Below are 13,380 nucleotides of genomic sequence, written 5' to 3'. Positions count from 1 at the left end.
TGGGCTGGGGCTGTATTCATAAAGGATCTTAGACGAGATGGTACAGTGTTATCGGGCTGGGGCTGTATTCATAAAGGATCTTAATCGAGATGGTGCAGTGTTATGGGGCTGGGGCTGTATTCATAAAGGATCTTAATCGAGATGGTGCAGTGTTATGGGGCTGGGGCTGTATTAAAAAAGGATCTTAATGGAGATGGTACAGTGTTATCGGGCAGGATCTTAATCGAGATGGTACAGTGTTATCAGACTGGGGCTGTATTCATAAAGGATCTCAATCGTGATGATACAGTGTTATCGGGCTGGGGCTGTATTCATAATGCATCTTGATCAAGGTAATACAGTGTTATCGGGCTGGGGCTGTATTCATAATGCATCTTGATCAAGGTAATACAGTGTTATCGGGCTGGGGCTGTATTCATAATGCATCTTGATCGAGGTAATACAGTGTTTTCGGGCTGGGGCTGTTTTCATAATGCATCTTGATCGAGATAATACAGTGTTAGCAGGCTTGGGCTTTTTCATAAAGCATCTTGATTTACATTTGCAACTTACATGTTGCAGAACATTTCCCTTTTTAAACCTGATTTCAAAGAAAACTAAAACAGTATTAGAAGAAAATGAAATTTTGCAAAAAGAAATGCATAAATTATATTTTTTTATGAATACACTTGATGAAAAGAAAATGGTATTTAAAATAAACGTGTGCTCAATGCTTTATGAGTAAGGCCCCTCGTCTAGCAAGTATGGAAAGTATGGTACGACAAGAAAACTAGTCATGATATTCTTCTATGCATGATGATGACTGTATTCTACAAAGCAAGAAATTTTAAGGTTTCATAAAGTCTACAAGTATTATGATTATATATTCCATGTGCACTAGAACGTCAGATATAACTAAGCTTCACATTAAATGCAGTATGTTAATAGGTTATTCATAAATATTAATGATATTGCCCGGTAATGGTTAAAAATAATCTTTAAATGGACCTATTATATTAATATATATTATGATAATATTATTATCCGATTTCAACCAGCCTCAAGCAGAGATACAAATCTAAGTCAATCTAAATTAAATTTTGGTTATAATTTTTGCTTCATATTTGTATGAATTCAACATGAGAAAAAATAAAACTAAGGAAAGAACATTTTGCAAACTGTGTTGAGGGTTACTATAATGCATCTATAAGCACTCATTTTCAATTTCTTGAAAGTTCAATATAAAATGAAATCTTGTTAAATATTGCCACGGACAGACTGTACTTAAATATGACTTAATTTCTGTAAGGATTGAGTTTATCCTCATTCTTGGACTCTCACTGCACTTGTATGAAGCCTGGAAGACTCCAGTGCAAAAACAGTTTGTGCCTCACACTGGTAAGGGAAGGATTGTCTTCCTCATTTAAAAGATTCCCTATTCATCATTGCTACAGCAGAAATAATCCAATAAAAAAACATGGAAGTGTCAATTTTTTTTTTCATTTATTATTCTTAACCATTAAAATAGAAGGTTTCAGACTGATAGCTTTAATTCTACCTATCTAGCATGAAAAAAACTATCCAGTCCATAAACAATAGAGACAATTATTCAATACACAGTCAATAGACCTTTGAATGAACAAGAGCAGTCACAGAGACTGCGCGCTCGACTATTACGCCGCTTTCCAGTGTAAGGGTTGAAAAGTTTTGGCAAAACATGGATCACTGTAAAATTAGATTAGATCTAAATGCAATACATGATGTATTTGCTGAGATATTAACATGAATGTGGTAAAATTTTAACCAGAATTCCAATAATAAAGGGCCATTATTTGCAAAATACAGTTATCCAATTTGGTTATTTAAGTAGGTTGGGTGGTTGACTACTATTGTATAAAGTCACAATGCAATACAACAATCTCAGGAAAGGTCTCTATAAACTCTTCCTATATACCAAATTTGGTACCAATATGAAGACCCTTACTTAAGTTATTCAATACCAACCCTTTTTCTATTAATAGCAACCTTGACCTTAATCCTAGGGGCCTCAAACCCATTCCCATAAAAGGTCTCCATAAACTCTTTGTATATGCCAAGTTTGGTCTCTTTATGTCAAGCCTAACTAAAATTATTCGATACATAAGGCCAGAGTTTTTTTATCTTTAGATTTACGGGAGATTTTTCAAAAAGTTGGGTAAGGAGGAGGAAATAAAAATAAAAATAAAATGCATAAAATGTCCCGAAGGAGAAATAAATAAAAATAAAACGGATTTTTCTCCGATTTTTTTTATTTTTTTAAATCTTCTTATATCATGAAGACAAAACACACCTTACTTGTGTCAGCTATTTCATAGGCTGAAAAAAGGGTGATAGATCACCATAAAGTTTCAAAAGCATAATTATAAGATCCTTTTAATGACTGAAAATATTGACCTCAACACTGTGGAGTTCAAGCGCTCATTGAAATTAATTGTATATAATTGTTCGAATGCATCTATGCATATGAGGTGCATATATTATCAACCCATGGATTTTATGAAACATGTCAGTGTAATAAAGAAGTTTAAATGGCCATTTCTAACCTTTTGCCCACAGTATAAGCATATATATCATTTCCATTGTGAAGTAATCAAACATTGAACAAAGTTTCAGACACGGTATAATAAGGAGGTCAAATGTGTTTTTAACGAAATAGTACCGTGACAATTTACCGTGATGTGGTTTTGATATAGAAAAAATAACCAAAAAAAGTTGACGCCCTGATCGAAATTCTTCTTCACTTCAAAGTTTGACAGGGCTTACGGATACACAGACAGTCAAAATCTACATTTATGTACTTCACCAAAGAAAATTCGGGAGCATTAAGATAAATTTGACAAGTGTTATATGTTTCAAAAAACCAGGTCTAAGAACTGATTTTAGAATCAGTCTGGAAAATATCCTTCTAATTCCAGCTATGCCCGTTGGCAATAAGCAACGGATAAGTTTGACTTCTTGCACTGACTGCCAGATATCTTATGTTCAGATTTTTTGTTTTATCGGAAACACACACTATGTTATTATTACATCATTTTCAGTACTCTATAACGATTTAAATTCTAAATCATTATTAAACTAATTAACAACTACGAATATCACGATACCTTGTGTTTTTCTCTTCAAATATGTGATCGTGAAGTAGTGTGTTCAATGCTCCCCAGAGTCAAATTCAGAAAAAATATCTATTTTGACTATGATGAACACGATATCATTGTTTGTGTTTGTCAGAAGCTATACATTTTTGCACTGTAATCCAATTCACCCTTGTTAATATACGACGTGCGCCAATGACTTTTAATAGACAAAACAACCCAAGAATTTCTGTCTCCTTATTTTGACCGGAAGTTTCGCAATCATTCCACGAAACGCGAACAACATACTGAATTTATAAAAAAAAATCACAATAAACACGCTTTAAATTCTCCATGGTTTGATTTAACTAATGAAACATAAACATCGGAACGTTTAGTTGTAAAACATTTCTATATAGCTGCAGAAATTGCGAGAAATAAGGGGTATGACAAAAACTACTTTCACTTTTGACAGGACGTTGTTATGGTAACGGGTACCTGTTCTGTTTCCCCCGTATTTCCGACTGGTTTACGTGGTTTGTGCAGTAAAAAGACCTATAATTAATGACAATTGGTACACCAGTTGGTTCTGGGATATGGGTTATAGAACACTAATTTTATTTTCTTCTTAACATCGGAGCAACGTTCGTCGGAAAAAATAAAAATAAAACTACGAAAATGAATTTTATTTTTATTTGGGTTTTGCAATATTTAGGTACGGCGCTCCCGTAAATCTAAAGATATAAAAACTCTGGCCTAAGGTGACTTTGACGCTGCTCTAACACCACCCCCGCCAAACAATGACGCAAGTTAGGAATATAAAATGTGCCTTTCAAAAGAAATTATAAGAAAAGTTAAAAATAAAAAAAATATAAAAAATACATTCAAGGGCAATAATTTGTATTTAGGGCTAACATGGAGTTATGTTTCTTGTTGTAAGATGGTCGTCAATATCTGCGAAGTATTAAATGCATTGAATGAAGGGTATAGAAGTTTTTTATTAAAATCCCAACTTGCTCTAAAACTTTAACCTGCCCTAAAACTTTAACCTAAGTCAATCAGGGGTCATAACTTGTATTAAGGATAATATGGAGTTATGTAACCTCATTGTGTGATGGTCCTGAACAACTGTGTGAAGTATTAAGTCAATTGAATAAAGGGTATTGGACTTATAAGTGAAAATCCCAACTTGCCCTAAAAAATACCGGACGCCAACGCCGGGGCGAGTAGTATAGCCCACATTATTTTTCGAATAGTCGAGCTAAAAACACTTAAAGAGTGCAAAGCTTGCTGGCTTGTGATAATTTTGACTATAGAATACAAGTATGGGCTTCAAGTAATGTTGAATAATATATACTAAACAGTCATTTGTTTTCAGTTTCATCTAAACAAGTGATAAAAATCCCCCCCCCCCCAAAAAAAAACCATTTCCAAAGCAATTAGTTGGATTGCACACAAAATTAACTGTTTTTGTAGCGACGAAGGTAAACAAGAAATGATATGGCTGTCTGGTTAGTGCAGTGATTAGTGCACTCACTTCTCACATGGGCAACCCAGGTACGATTCCCGGCCTGGGTGTATGTAAGTTTGGTTGGTGGTCACCAAGTCAGACAAGTGGGTTTTCTTCGGGTACTCCAGTTCCCCCCAAAACAAAAAACCACACTCTTGCGCAACATCGTGCCAACAAGAGTGATTAATATAAGTTGCTACAATGTAAACAGCATGATGTGAACCAGAAGACTTAAATCAATGGTTTAGAACAGATTTAAAATAAAGTGCCTTTCAGAGGGCAATTGTTTTTCAAATGGATTCATCTATTGCATAACTCTGAAACTTAAATTATTGTGTAATATATATATATAATACTTTATCATACCTAATTCACAACCATATATATTAAAAAAACAACCATTATTTCCATGTAATTAAAATCACCGATGAAAAAAAATTGGATGAACCTTTTTAACATGAGCGGCTATGGAAGATGCTTTTTCTCCCACCTCAGATAAACAAAATAAAGCAAAACTGTATTTTTCACCGGAACTCTTTTGTGCGTAGTGAAATAATGTGCGTATAGATATGTGATAATATGTGGTTGTCATGGATATGCGCGCAGTGATTCAGATTATGTTAATAGTCTAATTGTTCTTTAAATAGTTCTGCGGAGAAGCATTATTTCTTGAAAGGTGCATGAAAACTTTTTTATGATGACATTTGAATGAGAAATAATTAATTAGTGTTCTAAATATTACTACAAGACAAGGTTTCCATGTTGGTACAGACGACAGTCTTCAACAAGGGAGGTTATTTCAATGTGATGACCATTAAAAAGCAGTTCCATACGGGTACTTGTTTTATCTTTGCCCATTGGCAAGATAAGAATTTCTAGCATGGTTAAATTTTTGGATCTACTTATCTGAGGTGGGAGAAATAGACTTGCCGTATAAGCTTGTTGATATCCACAGCAGAAGTTCATGTGTGGTGTACGAATTTGAGTTAAATGTGCTGTGATGCTTATGTTTTCCTTTTTAGATATAAATAACTTCAATTTTATATTTTTAAACAAGCCCCGATAATTGTATCCTTTGATACGACACATTGGTCTTTTAACAGAGCTTGGCACCTGTGCATTAGTGCTACAAATGTGTTTTTCAAAATTACATTTGAATCAATGACATTTGCATAAATCGGGAATGTATTTGCTGACATATTCATTGTTATCAATGTCAAATTAATTAAAGAATTTATGTAATATTTTTGACAAAGTTTAAATCTGTTGAAGCTGCAAAAAAAAAAGGTTTTAAGCTGCTTTATTTATATTTTGTCAACTTCACAAAATGATCAATAAATACGCAAGGGAATTTAAAGAGGAACTAACGGTAAAAATGACCAAGAAACCTCTGTCAGTACAACTTTGTTTCTTAATAGTTATTGTTCATCAAATTTAAATGAAAAAAACACACACAAAATTCCAGAGTTCTAAATCCTTTCACCATCGGCTCAATCTTTACAATGAATGCCTATATAATAAAAACCATGCAATTTTCTCTCCTGCAAACTAGGGCAAACTTAGTTGCAAACAACTACAACACTATAAAACAATTTAAATCTGGGAGTTTAAATTTGTGATTTTTGCCTAAAATTTATTTTTATATAATTTTATTTTTGCAAAGCTGATTTGGTCCAAATACAGAAAAATAAAATGATGATTTGTTACATTGTAGCCCTATCCAAATATATAAAAGAACTGGAAAAAAATCTGCCTAGGTTTCCACCAAACAGTACCTAGAGTTCTGAAGGGAGAAATGTCATGATTTAACAAAGGTAAATGCACTCTCCATGAGTTCGGCCAGGTTTTGAGAAGAAAAAAATGCTTACGGCTTTCAACGATGTAGGCTTTCCTAGTTTTGAGATGAGAAAAATGCATTTATTTTATAACGTTATAAGTGCATAGAGGAAAAGGAAGCAATTCTAACTGACATCAACAAGTGATTAATTGTTGGAAAATATGATCAATCCAACCCAATCACTTAACAGTCTTTTCAATGTTTTTTTTTATTTTCACATTAAGGAATGCAGTCAGACTGGGTAAACAGTGTAATCAAACATAGAATATAATCATCTGTCTTAAGTTTTTACAGGAAGTGTGTACGACTTATTGCATTCTGAGGTTGTGAAAGTGCCAGGTAGGCAAGGCTTCAGTGTAATAAGTTAACAGACTTTGTGGCCGACATTCATGCTTGTGCATCTAAATCAAGGTCTCAACAAAGAAATATTGAATGTACAAGCTCAGAAATACAATTATTTTGCTTTGGACAGCCTTCAAACTACAGTGGCTTAATTAAACTAGTGTGAGAAAGATAATCTAAAATTGTGTCTTTTTTAAGAGGACAGTTACTTCAAATGTTTTATTTAATTTGACCAGGAGCTGTATTCAATAACCACCTTTTGGTCAGGAGCTATTTTCAATACAATAACCACCTTTTGACCAGGAGCTGTATTCAATAACCACCTTTTGACCAGGAGCTGTATTCAATAACCACCTTTTGACCAGGAGCTGTATTCAATAACCACCTTTTGACCAGGAGCTGTATTCAATAACCACCTTTTGACCAGGAGCTGTATTCAATAACCACCTTTTGACCAGGAGCTGTATTCAATAACCACCTTTTGACCAGGAGCTGTATTCAATAACCACCTTTGACCAGGACCTGTATTCAGTAAACACCTTTTGACCAGGAGCTGTATTCAATAACCACCTTTTGACCAGGAGCTGTATTTAATAACCACCTTTTGACCAGGAGCTGTATTCAATAACCACCTTTGACCAGGAGCTGTATTCAGTAAACACCTTTTGACCAGGAGCTGTATCCAATAACCACCTTTGACCAGGAGCTGTATTCAATAACCACCTTTTGACCAGGACCTGTATTCAATAACCACCTTTTGACCAGGACCTGTATTTAACAACCACCTTTTGACCAGGAGCTGTATCCAATAACCACCTTTGACCAGGAGCTGTATTCAATAACCACCTTTTGACCAGGAGCTGTATTCAACAACCACCTTTTGACAAGGACCTGTATTTAACAACCACCTTTTGACCAGGAGCTGTATTCAATAACCACCTTTTGACCAGGAGCTGTATTCAATAACCACCTTTTGACCAGGACCTGTATTTAACAACCACCTTTTGACCAGGAGCTGTATTCAATAACCACCTTCTGACCAGGACCTGTATTCAATAACCACCTTTTGACCAGGAGCTGTATCCAATAACCACCTTTTGACCAGGACCTGTATTTAACAACCACCTTTTGACCAGGAGCTGTATCCAATAACCACCTTTTGACCAGGAGCTGTATTCAATAACCACCTTTTGACCAGGACCTGTATTCAACAACCACCTTCTGACCAGGACCTGTATTCAACAACCACCTTTTGACCAGAAGCTGTATCCAATATTCACCTTATGACCAGGAGCTGTATTCAATAATGTTAATGATAAGAGTCCAAGTATTTTTATAGGATTGTATAAAAGTATGACCAATGGAGTGAATGGATTCAGGGTGGCATGTCTAAAGATACGGATAATAATTATGTGGAATACACCCCAGGCCTCTCTCCTATGACTTTAATACTTATCCTAATATAAGACTATAAGTATCTATCATGTGTTTCTGGTACGGATAGAAAAATCAAACCTGAGGTAACGTGCAAAAGCTGGTAACGAGGCTTGCCGAGTTACCGGCCACGCAGCGTGCCCGAGGGTAGGATTTTTCAATCTGGACCGGAAAGACATGATTGATATTTTTTCTTGCATATCCCAATTTATCAATTTGTGGAAATAATGACATAGAAAACAAACTTTTGTACAATTACACCAAAACGCGCGTGCTATGTTGTTTACTGATGTCATAGAGCGCAGTAATTTTAAATAACTAAAAGTTGCTTTTTTTTTACGATTATTTATTTTCAATTCTAATTAAAAGTCCTGCTTAAATATATGTTTGATTGCGCTTTATTGAAATGGCATAATATATTTTTCATAAACAATACAATGAATGAAATAACAATTGGCGCGTTGTTGGGGTAGTTAAGATGGGTTTTTCCAGCACTGGTCACATGACCGGAAACACGTCCGGTATGTAAGAAAAGCCAACATACAACCAATACCACACATACAGCAAATATGTTAGGCCTGATAAGGCCATATATACCACAATATTTACCTTACAAATAACACAAATTGACTTTTTTGTAACTGATTCCTTTGCATTTTTTACTATATATACTAGGAAACATATTATGTTCCGTTCCCTGTCTATACTTATGTGAGTTGGGTTTATGGTCACCAAGGTGTACAAGCTGGTTTCTTCCCTGTACTCCAGTTTCTCCCCACAAAACAAGACCTCACTCTCCAGCAACATCATGCCAGCGAGATGGATAAGTGCTAAATATTAGAACTTTCTTTACAATCATATTAAAATAAACATATCTTAAACTAAAAACTCTCTTAAAGGACTATACATATATGTATAATGTACATTACAACACTGATCCATAACCACAGTATATTTCTGTTAGGGAGGAGAGGGGTGATGAGCTTAGTCAGCTCACCTTCCGGTTAGACCCATTCAGCAAGCACCTTACCTGTTGATTGGATTGTAACAACTTATACACCCAACTGAAGGTCTCTTACCTTAGGAACTCCAATTTTTCTACATGCCTCCAAGAAGTTCTCCACATTCTTCCGACACTTTGGAGGAGTCAGCTTTGGCTGTAAGGAAATATTAATATATTCAACAGCTTAAAATGTTATCATTGTCCACTGTGAATTCTCTCATATATATAATATAAAAAAATATTAACATTTTCAACAATTGCTATTAAACAACACATCATCAACACATTATATAAAACTTTCCTAAGCTATGAAACAATGACTACTAGTACAAATATCTTCAGATAATTTTTAAAAGTGTATCTATCCAATCATACCAAATTCCAAAGGCAGATTCCAACACATGCCAAATATAATGTGCTACAATATTCAAACTTACAGCTGATAATTGTCTATTCAGAAAAATAAGCTGTGGTTTGTTTACTAGTTTGTGAGATTCATGACCAAAAGCACGGTCAGAAACCTGAATTTGAAACTGCTTCCAAAGTCATTTATATTTATTTTAAGGTGCTTCCTACTGTTTTTGATGCAATGTATGAGTAAAATAATCTTTACAACTGTACAATAGTCTGACGTTAATGGCTCTAAATCCTGATTTTGAGATTAATCCTCAACCACTGAATATGACAATTAGCATGTGGATCATGTTTCATGAAATAACAAACTTCACCCTCCTCTCCAAAAACCCAGTAAAAGTTATTTGCTCAAGAGTTACGGAAGGCTGCTGCACCATGTCTTTTATTGGTAATACCCTTCTGTACTTATGGAGACCAGCAAATGCACAATCCTGCCTTCATAGAATTAATTGATTATGCTAACCAAATATTTCATTTGTTTTTATCAAAACTTAAAACATGATAATAAAATCATACAAACTTAATGTTTCTGGCAGTTAAAACCTTATATTATTTCAATTAAGCACAATCTCTTACATTTTCTCTGAAAATGGTGGTTTTCAAATTATTCACAGCCAGAGATAATTAGTCCTTTTCTTCAAAAGCACCCTGTCCACCTCTTGCAACACCCTGCCCTTCTAAAATCCAGGCTAAAACTCCACCCACATTTAACCCCCTTATACTTCTCGGGCTGGTTGGTTCAGTGTTTTCAAGGACTAGACACCAGATGATACAATTGCACGAAAAAAAGAACACTGTCAAAAACTTACATAAAATTGACATCATTGTGTACAACGCATTGAATCTTACTTACTGATTATCATATTGATTACAACACATGCATCTTTCGCAGTATTTGCGCTTTTTTCCAATTCAAAATATACAGGGTTGTCTACCATGTCAATCCCATTAAGTTTAAAAATAGGGTCAGTATATTTATCAGTACTCATAAACAGATATGACTAAAACTGGGGAAACAGTATGCGCTATTTTAAACGGGTATACACAGATGAGACAGAAACATAATTGTTGCGTTTATTATTTTAACCATGTAAAGTGATGTAATATCGGCCTCTTAGTTGACAATTCTAGGTTTGTTTTGAGGAATTACTGTATTTGCTGATTTTTTTTAACCATCTGGTGTCTTGTCCCTTTAAACCCCGTCATCTGACCACTCACCACAGCTGGAGATGGTACATGCACACTGGCCACAGAGCGAGGTCGAATCTGATTAGCCAGGTGGCACAGCAACACTCCATCACTCAAAGCCTCAGAAAGGTTCTCCGGTAAAGAGCGTTTCAACCTTGTGGATATGGTCTGAAATATACACAAAAACATTATTTAGAAAAGATTTTGGTTATAAAAACATTCTATCAATGTTTTTGATGAACTCTCTTTGGATTTGCATATTCTATCCATGTGAAGTGAAAATCAAAACATACCTAATGCCTTAAACATTGTGGCACAAGGAAATGCCGTCATTTAAGGCAGATTAGGAAAGATATTGGAAGAGAATGTTTTAACCGTGTGAATATCGTCTGAAACAACCAATAATAATGGCATTTAATTCATCAAAAAACTTCTCTGGAAATGGATATGGTATCAGATGAACACTTAAGTTTCATGGTTAAAGGGCAGAATGTCACCCTTTCTTCATGCCAAAGAAAATAATAGCAAAATTTTGCACAGTGTGTAAATATAAGAGCCCTGCATGGGCAAGGAAATGCCAATGAAAGGTCTGCTTCCTCAATGCTAGGTCTGGTTTAACCTTGTGAATATAGTCTGAAAAGACCAACAATAATGGCATTAAAATCTTTAAAGTTTCAACTAATTGTGTTCCATGTTTTGCATGACACCATCACGGACGAAGGTGACAACAGCGACAATGACACGAAAACTATGAACATATTTTAATTTCTTTTTCTTCAAAAAGACAATGCTACCTTCCTCAGTAGTTCTAGCTGGTGTTGAAGATCTTGGTGCTGCTCGTGTTGTCGGCGTAGCGTGTGGTTCCCGCCGGCCTCTTTACTGTAGTCATCCAACATTTTCACATGTGCGCTAGTCATCACTGTAATAGGGCAGAGACAGAAAGTTACATGCTGTGCTAGTGTAGGTTTAAGACAATGGTATAAGGCCATTAATTTTTTGTTTGCAGTTGCCTAACCGTCTTACAAAAATAGTGCCAACTCAATTTTTCACTGAAGCGTAATTGTTTTCCACTGTTAATTCATCACTCATTTAAATATGAGCAAATATTCCCAAACTACTAACCCACTAATAAGTCCGGGTAGGGCCGCTTCAAACAAAACTATATTTCAAGTATGGCCTAACTTAATTTTAAGAGAGGATTTCAATGTATGTAACTTATATGATAGGATTTTTAGTTTCTATTTATTTACTATAAATTAAAGCTTGTGCAGTCTGAATTTCAGGTCCCGGTATGCAGTGTATGGAAATCCTTCATACAAAATAGTGTCCATCAATAAACAAACATTTGTGATAAACTTTCAAAATCAAATAATACAGTCTGATATTATGAAAATGTACTCTTTAACTTTTGTTTACTGCGGAATAGAATTTGATATTGAACTTAATATTACATTTCAAATGAGCACTCAAGTCATCTGTCATCTACGTTTAATATAGCTGAAAAAATAGCAGTGGCATGAATCCAATTATGGATAATGGTTTTTCAACATGATCCCTTTGAAGTTATATTGCATAATAAGTATTTGGCTTCAATGCCTTTGAAATGAAGATATTTATCAGAAGTCACAAAATTCATGCACTTCTATCACTGGCAAATACCAGGATTATATTCCATGTTTCGGTAATCATAATAATATTTAGTTTTTTTTTAAAAGATATACCAAATTGATTTTATGCTATTAGCGTTCGAGTATATTCCAATATTGTAAGCAGGAAGACACAGTGTCATAGACAACAAAATTTATTTTCATTACCAGAATACCTGAATAACCGATTACACCCAAACATGAATATCATCAAGGAAGCCTCGTGTACATTTACAGCCTAATTCATATTGTAAGCTGAACTTGTCCCTTAGTATAATAATTTCCTTATCTGGTCCATTATTATTTTAATAAAAATTATTTTGGCAATAGGAAATTATATATCTTTGCTTAAGGATGAACCTTACTGCCAGACTATAGACATAGATTTCAACTTGACATGGTTATATGTTATATGAAAGAAGTAAGGAAAAAGTTGTCCAATTGATCCCCATTAGGATTTACATCTTGCTTTGAAATGAGAAATAGCAATGTCCGAAAGTTTTCTTGTACTGCCAACTTCTCTAATATTCAGAGTTTCCTATTATTTACAGATCTTCCAAACAATCTTGCACTAAATTTTTACTTTCTTTTCATTTCCATCACAAATTCAACCCTACAATACATTGGAATTAGGTTGTAAAAACAAATTCCCAATGAATTTTTCATAACAAGAGGGCTATGATGGCTCTCAAGAGCTCACTGTTGAGAAGCGAAGGTTGGAAAATGCACGTAGGGCAAATAGCTCCCCCTGAAGGAAATTAAAAAGGGTCAAGCAATAATCAGTAAAATTTTAAAAATTTAGTTACAACATGTATTTTATTTCCTTTTTTAACAAAAATGCAGTACAGCAGATGTTCAGAAATGATTTTTCAGCTGCCACTTGAGAACAAATCAATGTACATGTAGATAAATTTTCT

The 13,380-nt window shown here is 34.6% G+C and overlaps 1 protein-coding gene across 6 annotated transcripts in view; it reads right to left on the bottom strand.

Moving 5' to 3' along the window:
- The window catches only part of LOC128220542 (leucine-rich repeat and calponin homology domain-containing protein 2-like), a 61,596-nt gene that overhangs the window by 11,982 nt on the left and 36,234 nt on the right, over positions 1–13,380 (bottom strand). For all 6 annotated transcript variants that reach the window (XM_052928978.1, XM_052928980.1, XM_052928977.1 and 3 more), the window contains 3 exons: positions 11,612–11,736; positions 10,848–10,985; positions 9,292–9,369 (listed from right to left, as the gene is read on the bottom strand). In XM_052928978.1, the coding sequence (XP_052784938.1) occupies positions 9,292–9,369; positions 10,848–10,985; positions 11,612–11,736 (341 nt within the window). The remainder of the gene's footprint in view (positions 1–9,291; positions 9,370–10,847; positions 10,986–11,611; positions 11,737–13,380) is intronic.

This window comes from Mya arenaria, chromosome 15 (genome assembly GCF_026914265.1).
Source record: "Mya arenaria isolate MELC-2E11 chromosome 15, ASM2691426v1".
Taxonomy (NCBI): domain Eukaryota; kingdom Metazoa; phylum Mollusca; class Bivalvia; order Myida; family Myidae; genus Mya; species Mya arenaria.
Note: the sequence above shows the minus strand (reverse complement) of the source record. Positions and strands in the feature narration are given on the sequence as shown.